Raw genomic sequence first — 23,436 nt, 5'->3', positions numbered from 1 at the left:
TGTCCCCCCATTAGAAAGCACACAATACAGGACAGGGATCTTGGTTCCAGGACGTTTCCCAGGCATCGTGCCTCTCTCGTGGTCAGCACTCAATGAACATTCGAGAGTGAATGAATGTCTGGTTTGTTCTAAACTGCCAGCCAGAATCGGGACTCGGGGTTCTCTGTGTCCCCACCACGGGGGGACAGTGTGTGCACGCGGGGTCTGCAGGGGTGATGCTTGGGCTCTGCCCCTCTGACCCGCTTCCCTCTTCACTTCTAGACTGGCCTTATTGTCGCCTGCTACCACGGCTTTGTGGATACTGTGGTGGTCTTAGCAGAGTGCCCCCACGTTGATGTCAACTGGCAGGACAGCGAGGGGAACACGGCCCTAATCACAGCCGCACAGGCAGGTAAGACCCGGCTTTGCCTTCCCTCCCAGAGCTGAGGCTGGGGAGCAGCTGCCGGGAGGTGGGGGGTGGGTGCGGAGCGGGGCTTGGCACATGAACTCAGCTTGTAAGATTAATATAAGGACGGGAATTGATCAGAAATCTGTTCTGCTGCTACAAGGCACAAGAAAAGGCTGATCAGGACGCGGACGCATTCTCCATGTGCCTTGGGGACGATGCAATTTATTTGTGCAGAGCTCACGGTTGGGCGCATCTCGCTCTGATACTGCCCGGACTTTGTGAAGCTGCAGCAGAAACCCAGCCTCGTTATCCCTTCGCCTAGAGCATCGCCCCCCCGCCCCGCCCCAGTGCTTGGAGATGGGGAACGGAGAGATGCTGGTGAGCTCACTACCCTCGCTGGTGGTGACTGGACCCGGTAGACATATTTACAAGGAAACTTACACTTACCCATAGATGTAAAGAAATGCCAGGAGCTATTTGCTGAGAGGGTATCAGTGTAACAAGGCGGGACCGTTAGGGAGAGAACCTCCCAGTAAGCATCCTTCAGCCCAGGATGGTCATTGCGACAAGTGGAACTTGGCTGCCATCACTGCCGAGCGCATTGTGGCTATCCTCTTCTAGAATCATCCTTGGACGTTTTCGGAGACAACCACGTGCTCATCCCTTCCGGACCACACATCGTTTGTCCCTGTGGTGTTAAGTGGGTTTGTCACTTGACCACTTTGAAAATTCTTGGCTTGCAAGATTAATCTGTTCGATCAGTCAGGCTCTCAGCTGCAAAGAAGCTGCTTCCTGCTGAGCTGGGAAGGAGAGGCGTTTGCTTACTGACAGCATGTAGGACACCTCACGATGTCCTGGGGAGCTGCTTGCGTATTGGATTGGAGTCTGGAGAGCTGGAGAAAATGCCCCAAACCACACCTCACGTGCTTCTGGAAAGGGAACATCTGCTTCCGCCATCAAAGAGAGACCTCTCTGTCCCATTGTACAACACGAGCTCCTGGGTCATAGCCAGCATGGGTGACTCTGATCCAGGGAGCCCAGGGAGCCCAACAAAGCCAGCATCTGGTAGCTTCATTCCCTGTAACGTAAGGGGCAGTAGTCCGTACACACCCATACACGCTGCTCTTCAGTCAAGCTGGATAAGGTGGAGAACTCCCCCAACGTAGAGAGGGGCCAGGTTGTGCAAACACATGTTCCTTAGCAGGTCTTAGGGTACAAAGCTTGGCCTCCATGGGGGCACTCCAGCCTTCGAAAGCTGAGATCCATGATGTGGGCAGGTGCAAGAGTGGAAGAGGATAGCGGGAGGCAGTCAGTGATCCTAGGCTCCCCATTCATTGCCTCCCGCTGGCCCAGGAACTGGGGATGCCCAAGTGAAGGGCAGCTCGCCCTCCGGTAATTCTCCAGCTCAGTAGGCCTCTGACGGAGCTCTGATGGAGGGTGCGCTAGGGGCCGTGGGTGAGAACACCCACCCTGGCCTGCTGATTGAGGACAGGGGTTGTGAATTTGGGGGTTGGGAAAGAGGGGGATGTGAACTAGTACCGAAGGAGTCAGAGGGAGGCCGTTGCAGCTGAGGCGTCCAAGAGCACGAGGCGAAGAGGGAGCCTGGCTGTCTCAGGTGGTGTGGCGGGACGGTTGCAGGTGACTAGGAGAGATGAGAGGTGGCCCCCCGAGGCAGGGACCGGATCATTAAGGGTCTAGATGCAGCGTGAGGGAATGCATTTGAGTGCCATGAGGATGGGCGTGTGGTGACGGGGGCTGGCTAATCCTCATGGGCCCAGAAGCAGTTTCCGAGGCAAGAGGGAGCAATATCTGCCTGGCAGGAGGTGGTGTGATGTGGGTGGTGGAGGAGAGGCGGCCTCCGGGGTGGCTTCTGGCGTCTGGGCAGGGGATGACGAACTGCCAGGGGGCATATGTGCAGTAACAGGTGGAGAAGCATTGGCTCCATTTGGTGCTCAGGTCTTTGAGTTGTGACACATCTAAGTCAGAGGCCTCCGTGGCAGGTGGAGGGTGGGGAGCTCCAAACTCCAGTGTCCACTGGAGCATGGAGTGGAGGGTTCGGGGGTAGCTGGAGAGAGGGACCCGTGGCATAGGCTGGACATGAACACTAGGAAAGCGTGCAGTAAGAAGAGGTTTCCTTTCTTATTGATTTGCGAGAACTCTTTGTGTATTAAGGGTATTGGCGGTGGTTTAATACCCATGAGGTGCCTTCTGAATTCTTGCCCATTTGAAATAATAGGAATAAGGACTTGTGCTATGCCTTTTTTTCCCCTTCCATTGAGTGTTTCAGGGGAAAAGTCTGAGTCCAGCCTGCTTTTGTGTCTTTCGTGAGACCTTGATATTGCTGAGACTTGGATATATCTCCCACCTCATCGTTGACATTGAAAACACCCCCCAACCCTGCCCCAACTATCATATATCTCAGATCCTTTTCTCTGCATTTGTTTTGACTTACATTAGGTATATTTTTAGGAAATCTCTGTTAATTTCTTTGAGACACTGTCTGCATTGTCTCGTTCGTTCTTCCTGACAGTCCCTCTTACACATAGAGTAAGTCACCTGGTCCTCATGCCTCAACTTTCTCTCTCATTTTTCCCCCTATCCTTTTACTCTAAGATCTGGGCAAATTCTGCATACTGTCTCGTTAATTTGTTTCTGTGCCATTCATCGGATTACATTTACTTTATTCTTCTCAAGCACCCTGGGGCCAGTGTGTTCGGGCTTCTGTAACAGAAATTCCACAAACTGTGTTAGCGGACGGTGAGCCCCACCCTCACCTGGCAGCTCTGATACCCAGCACGAGCCGGCAATGGGGGCGCCAGGGACTCGCTGTGTGGCTTCGTGTGCTGGGGACGGGAAATGGCATCGGTGGGTCTCAGTGTGGCCCCTCAGCCCACCTTTTTTTCCTGGCCCTGCCCTGCTCATTTGGGCCACCACTGAACTTTCCCAAGATCAGATGTCCTGCCTGAGCCCCCCTACAATCTGCCCCCCATCTCCACCGCCAGCAGGCCTTCTGTGGTTTCAGGCAGCGCGACTGTCTTCTCTCTGCTCCTTTGGTCACCCGTGGGAAGCAGGGAAGGGGACAAGACTCCTGTGTTCATGGCCCCCCCATGCTAACCTCAGTTGAGCTGGTGGTCCCCGGCGGAGCGTCCCCTGCAGTGGAAGGGAGACTGTGGCGTGGTCAGACCATTAGGATTGCTGTGGCTGGCACATATGTCATTCTCTGGGCCCCACAAGGCCTCTGGGGTGTCGTGGGGAAGTGTCCGGGCTGTGACCCAGACGGGGTGGTGCGGGAGGGTGGCTGTCCCGGGCACTTCCTCTACTTGGCACTGCTGATGGTCTCCTAAGTTGATTATAAACTATAATACACAATGTTCCGAGGAAAACCACACAAGCAACTAGAGTTAAACACAGAAAGCCAGTCAAGTTCAGGGTGAAAATCACTTAGCTCCTCGCCCCCAGGGCCCTCCAGTTCTGCTGTCTGAAGGTAACCATTGTTAATTTGATGGGTACATGGGTTCTCTTCCATCTTCTTGAAAAAATATGTATGTCATTATAATGTGTTCTCCGCTCTTGTTTTTAAGTTTTCTCTTTCTGCTGGGGTCCAGATCCTTAGCTTGCTTACTGATTTGCTCAAGCTGTGTCTGCGGCCTACCCTCTTCTCTGCCTGGCGCCCACTCCCTGCACCTGGGCTCTGACCCCTGGGACACCCACCCCAGACCTTCTGTAGAACAGAATTGTTTGGGGGAGATGGGTGGAGAGGGGTAAGGGTTTTTTGCCACCCTAAAAAAATCTGATTGTAAAGCATTTCCTTGTTTGTCTTAATTGCCTCAACCTGTGGAAGTGTTTTTTCCCTAATTTGTTTCTGGCGGTGGTGACAGGACCTCCCAGGGCTGCCCCCCTCCCTGTGAGCACCATGACCTTAGAGCACGGCTCACTTCTCAGCCTGGAGCCCTGTCATCATCAGGGGGTGGGGGGTGCGGTGGGGGGGTGGCTAATCTGTGTTTTGATGCAGATTTGGTTAAAACAGGGATTGCCAAACTCTGCCCCCCTGAGTTTCAGATTGAAAAGGTCTGGGGAGGGGCCTGAGAATGTGCGTCTCTGCAAGTTCCCAGCCGAGCTGGAGCCCGTGCTGCTGGTCTGGGGATCCTGCTTTGAGAACCCGGGCCTCGAAGGCTGTCATCTGTCATACCAAGGGGGGGAGGCTGGGGACGGCTCTCAGTGGGCATTCAAGGCTGGGGAAGTCACGCAGCCCCGGGAGATGTCAGTGGACACAGAGCCCTCAGTAAAGCGAGAATGAAGGAGAGCAGTTGAAGGTCCGTTCTAGCCTCTCCCTACTGTGTGAGGAAGGAGGCTGTTTGGGCTTTTAGCCGAGAGATGGTCGTGTCCCATTTTCATCCAATTCCATAACCAGTTGTAGTTATTGGACACCTTCTTAATTCCTAAAAGATGTCTAGTGATATGTGCTTACAGTAAGAAAAATCACCGCAGAAATATTCTTTTAACAAAAAGGTCGTGGTCCACTCTTCCACGTTCTCCATCTCGCAAATCGTCTGCCGTCCAGCCACCGACACTCCCAGACCTCTCTCCCTTTCAGACACACACGTGTGTACCTGTGCTTTTTATTTTGACCTTAATTATTTTGACCTTAATTTTTTTTCAATTAATAGGTCTAGGAGATTTCTTCACATCCACCTGTGGATATGAGACTTGCCTTGTTCTTCCCGCAGCGCATTCCAGAGTGTGATTGTGTGTTCGTGGCTGCGTCCCCTGTGTCCAGTAATGGTGGGGCAGTTCAGTGAACTGTGGCTCATGCATTCTGTACAAAATCCTCTTTGAAAACAAATATTTACTTAGCAATTACTTCATGTCCGAGGGCTACCACGGTGAGCCAAAGCACACAGACTCCAGCCTCCCCAGTTTAGAGGGGGTGCGCGCAGGGTTTCTGAATGAGCCCGTTCCAGAGAGTGCTGTCGTGAAGTCATTTGCGTCTGGGGGTGCATTTCCGAGGAGGGTGTTTTGAGTGGCAGGTGTTCTCGGAGGGCTGAAGTGAGGAATTGTAAGAGGATTGTCTGTGGAGCCTGGGGCAGAGTGAGGGGCGGGACCCTGAGAGAGTGACCCAGGCCAGAGGGCGCAGGGGTGAGTACCTCGTCTCTCCTTCTGCCCCAGCCCCTACTGAGCCACGCCAGAGACCCGAGGGCCGAGAATGGGCAGGCGCTGAGTGTCGAGGCCAGCCTTGGGGCCTGAAAGCAAGGGCAGGGAAGGAAGAGGAAGCAGTACACGGAGAGATTCTTAGAACTCAGTTGCTTTGTCAAAGGACATGCATGTTGTCGTAGCTGCTGCCAAGGGGCCTTTAGGAAAAAAACATACCCATTTATACTTTCCACCAAGTTCCCAAGGGTATTCTTGCCAACCCTGGAAAAGATCAATTTTTAGTGTTTGCCAATCCCTGAATGACGGTTTGCAATTGTGTTTCCCTGATTCTCATTGGAGCCCAGGATCTGTTATGATGTTTCTGGGCGTAGTTTACTGAATACCCAGTGAAACAGGGCTTCGACAGTGAGGAAACTGCCTTCTTCTTCAACAACGTGTCTGAAGGCCCCAGTCAGGGGGTTGCTTCATTGAGCGGCCCCATGATGCCAGGACTAGGGGCCAGCTTCTCAGAAGTGCTGCTGACCTTTCCCTCATGATGCCAAGACCGTAGCCCAGGCTCCAGGAGGGAGGAGCAGATCCCTGTCTGTGTGTCCTGTTCTCTAGGGCAGGAAAACATTTCCAGAAGCCTCCAACAGAGTTTCGTTTGTATCTCACTGCCAGGGCTGTGTCACATGCCCCATGCCAAAACACATCTCTGGCAAGGGTGATAGAATGACCCCAAATGACTTAGTCTAGTCAACGCTGGCCCCAGCAGGATCTGTGTGGTTAAGGAAAACTTGAAAGCAACCATATGTTTATATTATTCAATATTGCAAACGCACTGACCTTTCGCCAGTTAGGGGTCCTGGCTTTCTACGGCACTCACTCAACATTTGTGAGTATACGTTAGGGCACAAATGCCTTGCTCTGCCTGTCGGGTGTTCTCTAAAAAGTCTAACCTCTTCAGATACTTAATGCATAATAGACATTCAGTCGACTCTACATTAGGTCTTTACAATGGAGAGAATGTATGAAAATAAATCCTCAAGTAATCCCTAGGTGTCGTTTAGCCAGCAGTTTCAACTTCTGTCCTACCTCCCCCAACTAAAGTAAGAGATGAAGTAAGATAACCAAGGAAATGAGTAAGTCTCAGGGATGGAGTTGTGTGTTTACTTCTCCATGTGTCCTTCCTCTTTGACAGGAGGGCAGGAGTGAGGCAAGGTGAGGGAATAGCAAAGGAGGGAATTTTAAACTGGTGATAAGATAGAGTTGGTTGGGTATCCTTGAAAGTTGTTATTCCTTGAACTTATTTTTACAGTTCTGAAGGAAATGCATGGAGAGGAGCCTGGCATTAGGCATGCTGCTTGCTGCAGGGGACAGAGTGGCAGTGAGGCTGGGGGGGGGGGGGAGGGGGGGTGCACCTCAGGCCGCCCGTGCACGGCCTGGCTCATGAACCAGATTAGGGAGGGCCCCCTTCAGAGGAGAATGTACCACTTGGCCCGAAGCCAGGAATAAATGTCTTTTTTTTTCTTTCTTTTTTTTTTTTTTTAAAGATTTCATTCATTTATTTATTTGTTTAGGGAACACGGGTGGGGGGACGGAGAGAGAGAGAGAAAGAGAGAGAGCGTGAGAATCTCAAACAGACTCCCTCACTGAGTGAGGAGCTGGACATGGGGCTCTGTCTCACCACCTTGAGATCATGACCTGAGCCGAAATCAGGAGTTGGAGGCTTAACCAACTGAGCTACCCAGGCGCCCCTAAATGCCTCTTCATTTTTATTAATTTTGTTACCACCTCACACGATCATGATGTTAGTCTGACTTGGTTCTGATTTTTCTTTTTAGCTTTTTGAAGTGTTTTCCTTTTTCTTGGTTTCTAGTGTTTTCATTAAGAAATTAGAGCTTGGCAAGTCTCTGCGGTTTCCTAGCATTGCCTTGCCTTTTCCTATAAACTCCAGTTTTCTGAGCCCTTCTCCCTGGCCACTGCAACGCCCCTCCCCGCAGCACCTCACCCTGCTGTTCAGTCTCACACCTCCCTGCCCCACAGACCAAGAGGAAGTCTGTCTGTACCGCCCTCCCATGCTCCCCTATCCATATCTCCCCCCTCCCTACCTCCACCCTTGAGGAGCATCTATTCACTCCTGCCGCTTTGGTCGGATGTGACATTTCCAAAGTCAATGGTTCCCTCTACTGGCCTGGTTTGGAAAAGTACATTTCAAGTACCCAGAGTCAAACCAGTCAGATCTTTAGGCAACTCGAATTCTGTAACATATTTCCATTTTTAGAGGAACACGGATTTATTGTCTGTTTGCTTCCCTTGAATAAAGGAGTAAATAAGATTCTTTTTTTTTTAAATTTTATTTATTTATTTGACAGAGAGAGAGAGCCAGCGAGAGAGGGAACACAAGCAGGGGGAGTGGGAGAGGAAGAAGCAGGCTCCCAGCAGAGGATCCTGATGTGGGGCTCGATCCCAGAACGCCAGGATCATGCCCTGAGCCAAAGGCAGACTCTTAACCACTGTGCCACCCAGGCGCCCCTGGAGTAAATAAGATTCTTAACCCAAGACTGGTATTCAATAAAATGTTGAGTGAGTTAACAATTAATACTTATAAAAAAAACCCAATTAATACTTGTTATGTCCATGTAATTCTTAGGTAATGTGGGTGATAGCTTGATAATTAACAACCCTTTTGATAAATGATTTTCCCCCCAGGGAATAGTAATCCTTGAATCTTATCATTTACCAAATATGTATTTATTGAGTTTTCAGTCAGTTGGAAGTTTTGGATGTACAAGCATGGTCATAAGCGTTGTAGTGGTGGTGGGAATCCACAGCCACATGGAAATGTGGACCTGGAATATCATGGTTCAGGTGCTTAATCCAGGCTTGGGGGACCAGGGAAGAGCTTCCATTGGAAGAGATGGCTCATTGAATAGCTAGGCAACAAAAGAAAAACAAGTTTATAGAGGTGTATACTTCATCTATACACGGGAGATACCCAGGGAAAAGTTAGTAACTCAAAGAAGTGACTTAGAACTCCAGCTTATATGGGGACCTTCAACAAAGAACAAATATGGGGAGAAATGACAGGACAGACGAAAGTAGTTTTAGGCTTCCAGAGATGGCATTCTGTGGGAAGGTTAACTAATGGTAGATAAAGACTGGAAGGTTTGTTATGTAGATTTCTCTGGTGCCATCTCCAGGCTGATAAGATCTGCAGTTGCTTTAGTGATTAACTTCTGTCCTTTCTGGTACAGAGGGAAGGAAGTACTCCTTGGAGATTTATGTCTTGCTTTTAGGCAAATGGGGGGAGGGCAGGGAGCTTTTCTTGCGTCTGTCTCCAGTTCAAAATAATCCTGTATCAAAGTAGCATATTTTGGGGTGTCATCTTCTACCTTTCAGGGAGTAGGGCCAGATTAAAAGGAGCTAGCTTGGGGCGCCTGAGTGGCTCAATCATTAAGCATCTGCCTTCGGCTCAGGTCATGATCCCAGCGTTCTGGGATCGAGCCCCACATTGGGCTCCCTGCTTGGCGGGAAGCCTGCTTCTCCCTCTCACGCTCCCCCTGCTTGTGTTCCCTGTCTTGCTGCCTCTCTGTGAAATAAATAAACAAAATCTTTAAAAAAAAAAAAAAAGGAACTAGCTTGTTAAAGAGTTGGGACTTCATCTAAGAAGTAGAAACTATTAAATGTTTTAAGTAGTAGTTATCTTAGTCAGAAGCATTTTTTCTTGGAGTTATCATGTTGGTATTGTGGAGAAGTGATGGGAGGGCAGATATGGGACCAGAGAGGACAGTTAGGAGAGGAGCTGTAGCCCGGTGGGGGTGTGGTGGCCCAGATCAGGGAGTAGATATGGGGATGGAGAAACAAGGAGAGACTTGCAAGACATTTAAGAGATGGGGGTTGGTAGAATTGCATGATGGTTAGAGTGGGAAAAAGAGGGAGGGCTGAAGACGAAGCCTAGATTTCTAGCATGGACACCTATGCCATTTGTGGTGTTCATCACTGAATAAGAAACGTGAGAGAGAGGAGCAGGTTTAGAAGAAATATGTATTGGGTTTGATTTGTTCGTGGGACACTCAAGGTGAAATATTCATTAGATATTTAGATAAGAGAGTCAGGAAAAGAGACAGAGCTAAAGAGTTCTAGGGTGATAACTGGATCCAGGAGAGTGGATAGGTCACCAAGGAAGAGTGTATGGGTAAGAGGAGGGTCAGTCATGCGTCTGGGGCACAGCAGCATTTCAGGAAGGAGAGAACAGAGAAACCCATAAAGGAAATTGAGAAGAAGTGGCCAGAGAGATAGGAGGAAAATCAGAATGGTGAACTATCAGGATATCCATGAAAAGAGAGTGTTTCAAAAAGGATGGAACAGACAAGGGGTAAACACTGGAGAGGTCAAATTAGAGGAAGACTGACTCATAGCTTTTGGGTTTTCTTATAGCATGGTCATTGGGGGCAGATGGAAGGGAGTTTCAGGAGGATTTGGGGAGTGTAAGTAGCCAAAGTGAGAGTGGATGACTCTGGAAGTTGAACTGAGAAGTTGGATGACTGAGGGTTGGGGCTAGAGTGGGAGACAAGGTCCACATGATTATTGTTGTCATTGCAGTGGACTGGATATTCATGTTCCTTCCAAAAGAAACATGTGTTAAATCCTGACCCTCAAGATAATGGTATTAGGATGTGGGCTTTTGGAAGGTGATTAGGTCGTGATGGTGGAGCCCTCACGAACAGAATTAGTGCTCTTACAAAAGAGAGACTCCAGGAAGTTCCCTCCCCCCTTCTGCCACATGGGGACACAGCAAGAACAGCAGCCTGTGAGTCAGGAAGCAGATCTCACCAGACCCTGGATCTGCTGGCATCTTGATCTTGGACTCCCCAGCCTCTAGAACTGTGAGAAATAAATATTGTTGGTTAAGCCCCCCGGCCTATGTAGCTTGTTAGAGCAGCCTAATTATACATAATTATTTTTTTAAGATGGGAGACCCTTGCACATGCATATCCAGTTAGGTATTGCTGCATAACAAGCAACGCCAAACTCTAGTTTAAAGTATATTTATTGTTCATGCATCACTGAATGGGCTGGGGATCGGATAATCCAGACTGCTTTTGCTCACATATGTGTGAGTGAGCTGGCCCCTGTTCTAGGGTGTGCTGTTCCACACACTTCTCGTCCTATTCCTGGGAACATCAGGCTAGCCTGGGCATGTTCTTCTCGTGAAGATAGCTAGACTCCCTCTCACACTTCTTATGAGGTCTAGCCAAGCAAGTGCATTTCAAGCTTCTGCTTGCATCCTGCCTTTAACTGTCCCATGGGCCAGCGCGACAAAGGGCAAGGTGAAAAATTGGGCCATCACTGCAGTCTGATGGGGATGGATTTGCAAGGAGGGAGAGGTCGAAGAGAACGAGGAGGTCATCGGTAGCACAAGTATTCTACGGAAGTGGGCGGAGAGTGTTTTTAAAGCACTGGAAGGGGAGGAGAGATTGGCATCTTTAAAATAGAAGAGTCACCCTTCTTTTTTCCTAAGGAGGGAAGGGGGAGAGAGGCTACTTGTGGATGTGGGGAAGTTTGTGGGGTGCTGAGGGAAAGTTGAGGGGGTTCCCTTCTCGTGGTTTCTGTTCCCTCTGAGGTAGAAGGTGCGTCACCTCCCGAGCGTGGGATTGGCCATGAGATAGGTGATGTAAGAGCGGGAAAGTTTGCCCTGGCTTCGGCAGTCATCCACTAAGATTGGGACAATACAGAGATTAGCATGGCCTCTGTGCAAGGATAACACGCAGATTCATGAAGTTCCGTATTTAAAAAAAGGGGAAAAAAAGCAATGGGAAAGTTAAAAATTTTCCGCATGGGGCTTGGGGGATAGTCATCTGGGAAACAGAAGCATGGGTGGGCCGTGTGGAGGCACCGGACAAGCTTATCCATCCATGGGCACCATGGGTATCATGGATTCCCACCCTCATATAGTCACTCAGAGAACATGCCTTTGGCCAACCATAGTGGAGCCGGAAACTTGGCGGTCGGGGGATACCAGAAGTCATCTTGGGCTTTTTAGTTTCTGCTACTGGCCCAGCCAAACAATCACCAAGTCCTGTCCATTCACTTCTTTAGGAGCCCTCAATGTCTACCACACCTCTCCACCCACCTGCCTTCCTTCCTGGGGTTCATTGCATGCCCAGCACTGAGGAAGGCTTGGGCGCAGTGAGGAGAGGATCTGCACCCAGCTGCCCACCCACAATCATTGTCCCTACCTTGTATTCTTGTCAAGTGGCCCCATGCTAGATCGCCCCCCCCTTTTTTTTACTTTTAAATTTTTTTAATTTTATTTTCAAAAAGGATTTTCTTTACTTATTTGAGAGAGAGAGAGAGAGTGAGCACAAGTGGAGGCAAAGGAGCAGAGGGAGAGGAAGAAGCAGACTCCCCAATGAGCAGGGAGCCAACGCAGGGCTCGATCCTAGGACCTTGGGATCATGATCTGAGCCGAAGGCAGACACTTACCGGACTGAACCACCCAGGCACCCCATAGATCCCCCCTTTTAAATAAACACTTTGATTTTAGAATAGTTAGACTCACAGAAATGCTGCAGAGAGGGTACAGAGAGTCTCATGCCCGCACCCGGTGTCCCCTGTTGTTGGGATCTTACAGTAGCAGGATACATTTGACACAATGAATGAACCAGGATCGAAGCTTTATTATTGTTCATTGAAGTCCATTCTTTACTCAGACTTCCTCAGCTTTTCTCTAATGCCCTTCTTCTGTTCCAGGATCCCATGTGGGGGCCTGTATTACATTTAGCTGTCATGTCAGGCTCCTCTTGGCTGTGACAGTTTCTCACACTTTCTTTGCTTTTATGACCTTGACAGTGAGGGGAGTACTGGTCAGGGAGCTTGTGGAATGTGCCTCAATTTGGGTGTGCCTCATGTTTGCTCATAATTAGACTAGAGTTATAAGTCGGAGGAGGCGGGGAGGACCATGGAGCAGAGTTCCATTCCCATCACATCTTTCAAGGGTACTGTTAACAAAAATGCAGTGACGCTGCTAAAGATGGTAAGTCAGACTTCGTTCAGGACCACTGGGATGGGGGGACCACCACAATGGGATTTTGCAGTGGGGGAGAGATGTTGGCTCAACTCTGAATACGGCACGGGCAAGTGGGAATTTATAGCCAAGGAGCAGGGTGGGAGTCAGCGGGTGGAAAATGACTCAGAGAGGTAAGGGGAGTTGAGGGTACACTTGGCTTATGGGGTTCTTGCTGAAGGCAGGCCAGGGTGATCAGTCATCCCCCGGGGGGTGTAGAGGATGAGAACTGTGATCAGATATGGAGGGTGAGGTGCTGGTCAAACTGAGCAGTGTTCTTGCTAAAACTAGATTTTCCAAGGAAGTACACAGATGGGCCTGGAAGATTCAGGAGCGTGACTAAAGTTTGGTCAAGCAAAGAATCTTTGTCAGTATAGCCGTTGACACGACTCATCACTACTGATGTTCACCTTGGTCACGTGGTTGAGATCCTGTTTGTCAGGTGTCTCCACTGTCCCCTCCCTGCTGGCCATAGTCCCTCTTTGGAAGGAAACCACAGTGCACAGCCCCCGAATTAAGGAGTGGGTTGTTACATTCCACTTCCTTGAGAGTGTGGTACCTGCATGAATTATTTAGAATTTCTCTGCAAGGCACTTCTCTGCAAGACACACCCTGTCTTCCGTAAGTTTCACAATGGTGATGTTGATATTATCTCACATTTTCCAGAATTAGAAACAGACTCAGTGAAGTTGACTCATCTTCCCAGGGCTATGCAGATTTTCAGTGGCAGGCTGGGACTTGAACTTGGGTGTCCTCACAGTCACCTCTTCTAAGTCCTAAGTTCTCTGTCTACACTGGCATTTAATCATGCCACTGAAGCTTATTCATGTAGAATTCACTTAACCCCTGGGTCACTTGTGCTCTTCCCTTAGGCAGGCTCATGGGGGGCGCTTTGAGGGGTCCCTGGTGAACCCGCCCTTTGAAAGGGCTTTGTCAGAGGACTTTAGGAACCAAATCCTATCTCAGAAGGTTGGACTGGGCTCAAACTAGATTTCAATATGATGCATGTTCTGGTTCTGTTATGTAAGGAAGTTTGCGTGTGTTAGCCTGTCTGTTTATCTACTCTATCTATCTATCTATCTATCTATCTATCTATCTATCTATCTATCATCTATCTATCTATCTATCTATCTTACTAAAGAAAAGGAAAGCTCTTCTTGGTTGATTGTCATGGTTTTAAAGAAGTGTTAAAAGAGAAACTGTGGCAAATTAAAAGTGTTGAGTTTGAGCAAAGGTTGATTGAAATCGGGCAGCATCCCATCTAACAGATAGAAAGGTACTCCAAGGAGTTGTACAAAGTAAGAGGTTTTTATAGTCAGAGGAGGAAGGAAGGGGAAGGCAGGAGGATGGGAGGGAGGAAGAATAAGGAAGCCATACAGGGCCAAAAAGTAGGCGGGCTACTGTAAGGTCCCTTTCCTCTGTCGGGCACATCAGGATCACTAGTGATGATCAGGCAATTCCAGATTGATTGGTTTAAGGTTCCATCTCTGGGAGAACCAAGACTGTAATTAAGTCTTGGTTTGGTGACTGGGGGCTTAGCATAAGCGACTCCATTTTGGACCTGTTGTCTTGTTTTTAACAGAAGAGGGGTTAATATCTGTATATACGTAGAAGCATCTTGTCTACCCCTGATTTCATTGAGCGAGGCCGTCTGTGTGATAAGAGCTATTACTCTGCTGTCCTGAGAAGCCAGTGGGGAGGCGGGGTGTATTTCATGGATCCTTGAAAGCTCACGCCTATAGTCAGAACAAGTTGGCCACATGTTGGTTTTTCAGAGCTCAACGTAATAAGCAGAACAGTTCTGTATAATGGGCTGTTTGCTTTGTGGATTTTGAGTATTTCCTCTCCACACCTGTTCAAAGTGTTCAGGATATAACGGTGCAAAGGACATCCTGCTGCAAATTATGACAGACACGCTTTCACGTTTTAAAAGAAATGGCTCTAAACAAATTGCAGTTCGTTCCCTCTCAAACTGACCGACAGGTGCTGCCAAGCGTTAGCTGGGGGACTAACCTAACTGAGATCAAAGGACCCTCCTCCCTGCCTCAGTTAAGAGCAATTAGGCTGCTCCGGGCACCTGACAGCTAGCATCATCCCCACCCCGGCACCTTTGATGACAGTGGAGGGCCGAGCGAGTAAATGAGTCAAAAGCACCGGCTGCTGGTTGGAACCCGTGAGTCAGGGCGCTCGCGGGCCGCACCCACTGTTGGCAGCTTGTTTCCGGCAAGGTCATGGTAGTCAGTGTTTCTCTCGCGGAAAGCTTCATGGTACCTTTTAATTTTTGCCATGAGTTCAGGAGATGGGCTGAGGTCCATGGTAAGCGGGCAACAATGGTTCTAGAAGAATCCGCACCCCAATTTTTGTTGACAGCGGGCAGCCATAAGGCCTCGCCTCCTTGGCCACATCCCAGATCTCATGCGCTGACTGCCCTGGAGTCAGCTGGGGAAGGGACTCATGGCTCTGGCATCTCCATGGCGCAGAGGACTCCCCCGGGGGGAGGGAGGGAGGAGACGATACCCAGTTAATGGCAGAGAGCACTGGAGTGTCCCATGCCTGCAGCCTGACAGTGGGGGTTCCCCACGAACATGTGTGCACTGGGAAGAGCGGGGGGATTTCAAGAGGGCTGGCTCCCAGCGTGTAAAGAAGGAGACTGGGCACCCAGCCCCTCCACCAGGGCCCAGGAGAGGGTCTCCTGCGACTGCTCGCACTCTCTGGGCCTGTCAGCCAAGGTCAGCGGGGGAGAGGTTGGGGATGGCTCCTCAGAGAAGGGCCTGGGGGTGCAGGTGCCTGGTGGGTCTGGGTAGCAACATTTCCCACGTTCCCTGCCTCCTGCTCGTGTGTGTGTGTGTGTGTGTGTGTGTGTGTGTGTGTGTGTGAGAGAGAGTGACAGAGAGATGGACAGACAGACACATCTGAGTGGTAACAGCGGGTGACAGCATGAATTGGCATAGCCCTTGCTGTGATGATGACCTTCTCCTAGGGAGCACTGAGAAATGGCTCCGAGGTTCATTTTGAGTTTTGCATCTGTTTGCGTTGGCGTCTCCTGCGGGGAGCTGCCAGCATCCAGGACCTTCCCCCTGATCAGCCAGTGCCGGGGGAGGCTAGCTCAGCTCAGTTTCCACATGCCACCCCCACTGCGTGCTGGCTCCCCGCGTTCCCTCCTCACCAGACAGCTGAGCTCCATGGTGGGTGGGCTGCAGAGAACCGGAATGAACTGGGGTGGCGCCCCGTGTCTTGCTGTTTCCTGGACGCCCTGAGAATTATTTCTTGTGTCTGAGGGGCAGCCCTACCCACCTGCACAATGGGCTGGTCCTGGAGGCCGACCCTGTGACTTTCTTGCTCTGGGAAGGCTTCCGGGCATGCACACCCTTGGTAGAATGAGCTCCATAAACGTGTGATTCTCTTTGCAGGGCATGCCACCATCACCAACTACTTGCTAAACTATTTTCCTGGCCTTGACCTTGAAAGGAGGAACGTGTTTGGGTTCACGGCCCTGATGAAAGCCGCCATGCAGGGCCGAACGGAGTGCATCCGAGCCCTGATGCTAGCAGGTTTGTCTCCGCCTGTCCTGGGGGGCGGTCCCAAGGGTCTCGGGAATTGCCGGTCTTGCTCCTTTGGAGAACGTGTACTGAGATGAATCGGTTCCGTAGAGACGAAGCCTAGTGGGTGCAACGAATAATCGTTTCTTTGAGGGGTGTGGCTGTCATCAACTGAGCTGCAACAGACGAAAAGGAAAGCAGACCCTTTGGGGTGGGGTGGGAGGTTATGGTGCTGGTCCCCCTGTAGGAAACCTGTCCTTGCTCCCTGTAAGCTCTTCCCTCAGCCATAGGTCCCTCCTGCCCATATTTGTTCTTCTTTAGAAATGTGTGTTCTGGCCTTGGCTCTGAGTGCAAGCCTGTCCCCCTGAGGGTGGACACAGGGATGGTGGGGTGAGCCTGGCAGCCATCCTAGATCCCCACTTGCTGGTGGTTGGAGTCACATGCTGATGATATGGTTTCCTTCGTCAGTGACATGTCGCCGAATGGAAAGTTCTTAGATGGGAGCTTTGGATCAGAAGGCACCCCCGCCTTGCCCTTTATGACCTGGTCATGTTGGAGGGAGCACTTCCTTCTCTGAGCCTCCCATTCCCCATCTGTGCCATGGGAGTGGTGACTTCCTTCCACCCCCCAGCACGAAACACGACCCTGCTTTGTAAGCTCCCCAGGGCTGTGCAGATTTAAGGAACGGCCGGGCTACATTCAGTCAGCCCCCGCGCCTCTCCTCCCTCTAGCATGCAGTCCGTGATCATCTGGACACAGCCTCGTCGGGTTACTTGGAGAATTAAACGGGGAAATGTGTGTAATGTACACACAAAGGGTCATGTGCAGAGTTAGCATCTAATGCTTCAGTCAGTGTGAGACGCTGCTGCCCCCATGGCTTCATTTCGTTATTTGGTTCATTTTGTTTTTGTTCTTGGCACTGGGCTCAGCCCATCCCGCGTGGCCCCGCGAGTTCCCAGAGAGGTGGCGTTTGCCCTCCTGCTGCGGTTCTCGGAGGGCACAGCAGCGTCCTGCTGGGCGTCAGCCTCGGCTTGTAGTTCTCTTTGGACAACTTGCTGCTGCTTTTTGTAAAGTAAAATTTCATTTTGAAATAATTTAGATGTGTGGAAAGTGACAGCAATAGTACAGAGAGTCCTCCACGACCCTCGCTGGTCTCCTGCCTGTTACCATCATACGGAGTGGCCAGAGCTGGCACATTACTATTAACCGAACTCTAGACTTTATTCGGATCTCACCTCTGCATCCATCACTGTCCCCTTGCCGTTCCAGGATCCCATCCAGGCTCCCACATGTAATTGTCCTGTGTCCCCAGTGTCCTGTGGCCAGGGACAGTTTCTCAGTCTCGCCTCCTGGTTCATGACCTGACAGCCTCCATACTGGCCCTTATCCAGTGTCCCCAGCCTGTCTGGCGTTTTCCTTGTGATTACACTGGGGTTCTAGGATTCACCCTTGCTTGGATTTCTTTTCTCCCACTTTAATCTGAGTGTTTTAGGGGGTGCTGGAAGAAAAATAAATTCAGTATGTGATGACAGGCTTCAAAGATGAAAACGTTCATGGAAATAAAAAAGAGCACAATTAGATGTGATCCCACTGATTGTGCTTTTGACTCTGACAGTTTCATTTTTAAAAGGCAAGATAACAGTTTCAACCGAGTTTAGGCCTGGCCTGTCCTGTAGCAACAAGAGGTGATTCCCCCTAATTAAACAGTGTTTATGATGCTTTTGTGTTTGGGGGAAGCTTCATCTGCTTTTGCTACTTGTGGAGCTAGCTGTAATTGAGTGTGGATTTTTAGTAATTTACTCCCCCCCACCCACGATTTGATCGAGCAATTGATTTTTAATGTTTCAAGTTTTTATTTAAATTCTAGGTAGTTAACATGTAGTGTAATATTAGTCTCGGGAGTAGAATTTAGTGATTCATCACTTCCATACAACACCCAGCGCTCATCACAAGTGCCCTCCTTGATGCCCATCCCCCAGCTAGCCCATCCCCTGCCCACCTCCCTCCATCAGCGCTCATATTGTTCCCTATGGTTAAGTCTCTCTTACAGTTTACCTTCCTCTCGTTTTTCTTTTTCTAGTAATTTACTTTTTTTTTTAAAAGATTTTATTTATTTATTTGAGAGACAGAGAGCACAAGCAGGGGAAGTGGCAGAGGGAGAGGCAGAAGCAGACTCCCCACTGAGCAGGGAGCCCGACCCGGGCTTGATCCCAGGACCCCGGGATCTTGACTTGAGCCGAAGCCAGACACTAACCAGGTGCCCCCAAATTTACTGTTTTAACCAAGAATTTATGGTGTCCATCACATCACTGCATTTTCCCTGATGAGTTCATTTGCATGACAAACCCTTTTGTTTTTAGGTAGGTTGCCTTCCCCTCACTCTGGAAAATGCACAGGTTTGCTGTCATTCTGCTTCTTTCCTGGGTTGGGTGGAGGCATTTGCTAAGCATTTGCAGGATGGCCGAAGCATAGTCGGGGGTCTCTTGAGAGATAGGCCTGGGTCAGGGCAGTGCGCCCAGTGCCAGCATTGCTTCTTCCCCCTCAGGTATGGATAATGAATTTGGCGTTAGGTTTTATATACTACTCTCCCTTTCCTGTTCCCTCCTCCCGATCCCTGGCGCATCAGAGTCTAGAACAGTCCACACGCGTGCAGACCTCTAGTGCATCCATCCTTGAACTGTTCATTGTCAGAGCAGAATGGTCAATGGAACTAACGTGGAAGCCAGGACCCCTGGGTTCAGAGTCCAGCCCCTTTCGTCTCTCCCCTCTATACCGGGGCCAGTCACCTAATGCTCAGGGCCTCAGTTTCCTCTTCTGCGAAGTGAGGTGACTGCCAGGGGCTGCTGTGGGAGGGCTCGGTGGGGACTGAAGGAACTCCCATGTGGGCAGCGCTTGGGAGCACGCCTGGCACGCAGGAGGCCTTCGGTCAGTGCCAGTTGTCATTCTTATTATTGGTGAATTTGTGTGCTTGGTAATTATTTGTTACATGAATGAAAAGCAATGGTATAGTTTTTTCCCCTTGACAAATATCCTCGTGATGAAACACTTCAACTTTCCCGCTGAGGGTGATACACCTGTAGCTCGGGATTTCTTTCTTTTTTTTTTTTTTTGAAGATTTTATTTATTTATTTGACAGAGATAGAGACAGCCAGAGAGAGAGGGAACACAAGCAGGAGGAGTGGGAGAGGAAGAAGCAGGCTCATAGCGGAGGAGCCTGATGTGGGGCTCGATCCCATAACGCCGGGATCACGCCCTGAGCAGAAGGCAGACGCTTAACCGCTGTGCCACCCAGGCGCCCCAGTAGCTCAGGATTTCTGAATCTCGGCACCGTTGACATCTGGTGCTGAGTAATTCTTGGTGGGGGGCTGTCCTGGGAATTGTGGGATGTTGAGCAGTCCCTGGGCTCTCCCCGCTAGGTGACTGCAGCTCTCCCAGTCGTGACAACCAAAAATGTCTCCAGACATTACCAAATGTCCCGTGAGGTGCCAGTGGGGGATAAAATCCCCTCCTGTTGAGAACCACTGATGTGACTAATTGGGAAAGGATAAAAAAAATGAAAAGAAAATCTTTTCCCTCTTATATGCACTCCCCCTTCCAGCTTTTTCTATATTCCTCTTAAAGATCTGACACCTTTTTTGGGGAGTTTTTGGGCTGCCCTCCAAGATTTTGGTTGTTTAACTTCTAGAGATTTAAATTTTCTGCTATTTCTAAGGTAGCTGACTCTTCCTTGCATTTTCCTTTTACAGTAGATGTGTGTGTATGTCTTAAAGGAAAAAAAAATCCTGTGTGACTGAAGTCCCTCCTGGCTTGGGTGGGTAGCAATAAGGATACCTGTTGGGATATTTTAAAAATTTGCACATTTAGGGGCGCCTGGGTGGCACAGCGGTTAGGCGTCTGCCTTCAGCTCAGGGCGTGATCCCGGCGTTATGGGATCGAGCCCCACATCAGGCTCCTCCGCTATGAGCCTGCTTCTTCCTCTCCCACTCCCCCTGCTTGTGTTCCCTCTCTCGCTGGCTGTCTCTATCTCTGTCAAATAAATAAATAAAAAAAAAAAAAAAAAAAAAGGGAAAAGCTCATCACTCTTTTAAAAAAAATTTTGCACATTTATTTTTAAGTCTTGTTATTTACATTTAATGTATCAATATTTAGAAAAACTAAAGCCTTTAGATACTAAGGCCTGAGTATTTCTTCGGTTTGGCATTTCAACAGAGTGCATCTGTGTGTGGCTGGGGAAGGTTCCTTGAGAACTAACCACGGAATGGCCATCCTGTGATCATTTCAAAAGTGAAAGGCACAGGCACGTTATGTGCGAATGGTTGGGGTAGAGATGTGTAGCTCGTCCTCATTTTTTCAGGCACAAGCTTCCTTCTGGACCTGAGAGTATTTCTGTGCCTGAGTTGAATTTCCGAGTTGCAACTTCATTATATTCAATAGGAACCATTTCCTCTTTGAAATGATGGATCATTGAATTGGATGCCCCCCTAAACTGTTTAGAATTTCCACTAGTTCATAACATACAGACACATATCAGCTTATCTTACCTTACCTTGTTGGGCAGAACGAAATGACGTTAGAATTATCAAAACTTTGGATTTTCATAAAAATGTAACCAGGTTCTGAAAAGCTGATTTATTGGCTCTTTGGTTTTTGGCTTCCCGAGGAATAATGTCAGCTCTGCTGATAAGGATCGCAAGTGGGGCTGTGGGTTCTTGTTAATTCAATGGAATATTAATGCCCAGAAGTGACAGGTCTATTTAAATAAGTGGCTCTGAGAAGCCATAACGAGGATGTGATTTTCTCTGAAGAGAAGCAGAGCTCAGTGGAGGTTGGGAGGCTCCAGACTCGCTTAAGGGAGCTGGCTTTATCCCTGAAGTGTGGTGTGATCCTGCGGCACTGGGAAGCAGACACAGGCAGACAAGATGCTCGCCCTGTCCCGGGCCACAAAGCAGACCTCCAGGGAGGGGTAGGAGGCTTGTTTAATGAGGGAGAGCCACTCCCATTGTTGGGCCTGTTGTCATTCTTGTCTCAGGCAAGCCCCGACTGTATGCTTCTGGAAAGCCAAGTGATAAGATATCACTACAGAGGTTTCTTCTGTTTATAGGGAAAATATGGATTTCCTGTGACCTGAGAATTTGCCAAGTTGGAATAGTCTCAAATGATTATGCAGAGAAAGGGCTAGAAGTCAGGCGTTCCATGTCGCGAAGGGCAGTGTCTTAGCTTGGGCATTTCGCTTGGCACAAACGCAAACGTTGTGACAAGGATTTGGGGGCAACTAGTTTTTCTGGAAGGTGAGCCAGGAAGCCACATGAAGGATAGGGAGGGGGGACCCTTGGGCAACCAGGCATCAGCTCTGCTGAGACCCTCCGAAAGATAGCTCGGAAATGCCTTCAGGGGTAGGGCAGGCTGGAAGCGGGTGTTCATCCTTCCCACCCCCCAGATCAGGTCTCTTTCCTGAGAACATGCATCCTGATTTATCGTCTCGATTATACCCCAAGTACCCAAGGCACAGGCCAGGATGGTACAGGAGGAGACCTGCAGGAACTGGTCCGCAGGGGTCCCATGTGACCAGAAAGGCCTCTTGGTGGGAGGGCACCACAGCTGGGCTTAGAAGGGTAGATAACGTGGGGAGCTGGCAGAGAAACAGGAAAGGAGGGGACGCACCCTGGGCTCTGCCTGCCTACTGCTAGTCCCATGACCTGGCCCCGATTCTCGGGGAAATCTTCTGCGGATGAATGATGGAAGGTAGCTTGTTTTCCTTTAGCGCCTGTTTAGAATGCTTTCTGCTCCCGTCACAGACATCCTGACTTGACATTGGGTGAAGAAAACAAACATCTAGAAGTCTTGAGGTAGGCAGTCACAGTGCAGAGCTCGCTCAGAACTCCATGAGGACATCGCAGAACAAGCTTCCTTTTGCTGTCCCCCCCCAGGACCCCCCCAGCCCCCCCCCACTGCAACTTGGTCACCAGAACTCTAGGCTTGAGACAGGAAACAGCAGCATCAACCACATAGTCCTTTTCATCAGAGCAGAAGCCTTCTCTTTGGGGCTCATTGACCAGCTGTAAGGGAGGCTAAGATAAAGGGGAACAGGATTGCAGTTACTGGGTTAGACCAGTAATTCTCAACTGGGGGTGGGTGTTGGCCCCCCAGGGAACATGTGGTAGTGTCTGGGGACATTTTGGGCTGCCACAACTGTGGAATGCTACTGACATCTACTGGGTAGGGGTGGGGGCTGCTGTTAGGAGTCTTAGTGCACAGGAGAGCCCCCACACCACATAGAGATCTGGCCCAAAACATCAGTAGTCCCGAGGTGGCAAAACCCTGGTTTACACCAGTCATGATTCATTGCCTGGAACTGAGTATGTTGCTGCCTTGAGTTAAATAGAGGACTTTGTGTTGACAGCTCACAGCATTCAACATGGCGGCAAACGGATGCATGGGCAGGAGCCCAACTTTTGTCTGCGTGGCGGGAACTCTGGGCAAAGCAACCTTGGGTAGGGAGTGAGGGTGCCAGTAGGTCATGGGCAGAAGTTGCAAACACTGGCCTGTCAGAGTTCTCCGTGTTCTCTGAAAGGTTTCTGTGTAGAGTGCTAATCATTGGTCTGGCCTTCCATGATCTAATCACGCCGTCCAGGCCGCTAATACTGCCCTGACTGATTGCTGAAGGAAGTGGATCCCCAGATTATAGCATGACTCACATCCTTAGGCGCATTCCCGTCAGCGTGGCCTTGTTCTTCAGAATGTGTGTAGTTTCCCAGATCTTGAAAAGGCACGAGGAAGGCACAGGAAGGAGTGTGCTGCACGTTGGACAGCTGTTCCTTTAGTTTTCCATTAGCTTTTGAAAAATGTCTCTCTCAAGCCGTGTTCATTAAGATTTTAATTTTGCAGTTTGTACCTTTTTAAGTGACATGCAATTAATTAAGGTTTAATGTGTCATCTGTTTTTTGCGGTGACATTTTTACTGCCCCCTTTTCATTTTTGTCAGTTTATAAATTGTACTCTGGCTAATGAGTTCCATCCCGATTTCCAGTTCCAAATAATTAGCACTCTTCTAATATGCCTATTTTTTAAATGTGCCCCAGAATGAAGAACATTATGAGGCGATGTCAGGTGAGCTGGGCCTGCCCGGGCCGGGGGCCACTGCAGGGGTTCCGGGGCAGGGAGGCCGCTGAGCCCTCCTCGCCTCCGTTCAGCAGCTCCGTTCAGCCGCTGCCACGTGTCAGACACCTGGGTCTGCGTGGGATATAAATGCAGGAGCCTCTGCCAGTCCTGGTCCCTGGGGAGCTCACAGACTAGATAATTGCCCTAGTTCT

The 23,436-nt window shown here is 49.7% G+C and overlaps 1 protein-coding gene and 1 non-coding gene across 5 annotated transcripts in view; both read left to right on the top strand.

Annotated features, from left to right (window-relative positions):
• Positions 1–23,436, top strand: part of ANKRD33B (ankyrin repeat domain 33B) — an 82,743-nt gene that overhangs the window by 47,862 nt on the left and 11,445 nt on the right. For 3 of the 4 annotated variants that reach the window (XM_045787148.2, XM_087867975.1, XM_045787147.2), the window contains exons 2-3: positions 262–391; positions 15,998–16,138. In XM_045787148.2, coding sequence (XP_045643104.1) covers positions 262–391; positions 15,998–16,138 — 271 coding nt within the window. The remainder of the gene's footprint in view (positions 1–261; positions 392–15,997; positions 16,139–23,436) is intronic. The other variant, XM_087867976.1, reaches the window with a different exon arrangement.
• LOC123785578 (U6 spliceosomal RNA) lies at positions 11,210–11,314 on the top strand. Its single transcript, XR_015726896.1, has one exon. It is a non-coding gene; the product is annotated as a U6 spliceosomal RNA (small nuclear RNA).

This window comes from Ursus americanus, chromosome 15 (assembly GCF_024610735.1).
Source record: "Ursus americanus isolate L20-20 chromosome 15, mUrsAme1.1.p, whole genome shotgun sequence".
In the NCBI taxonomy this organism is placed as follows: Eukaryota; Metazoa; Chordata; class Mammalia; order Carnivora; family Ursidae; genus Ursus; species Ursus americanus.
This window is presented reverse-complemented; position numbering and strand designations above follow the sequence as displayed.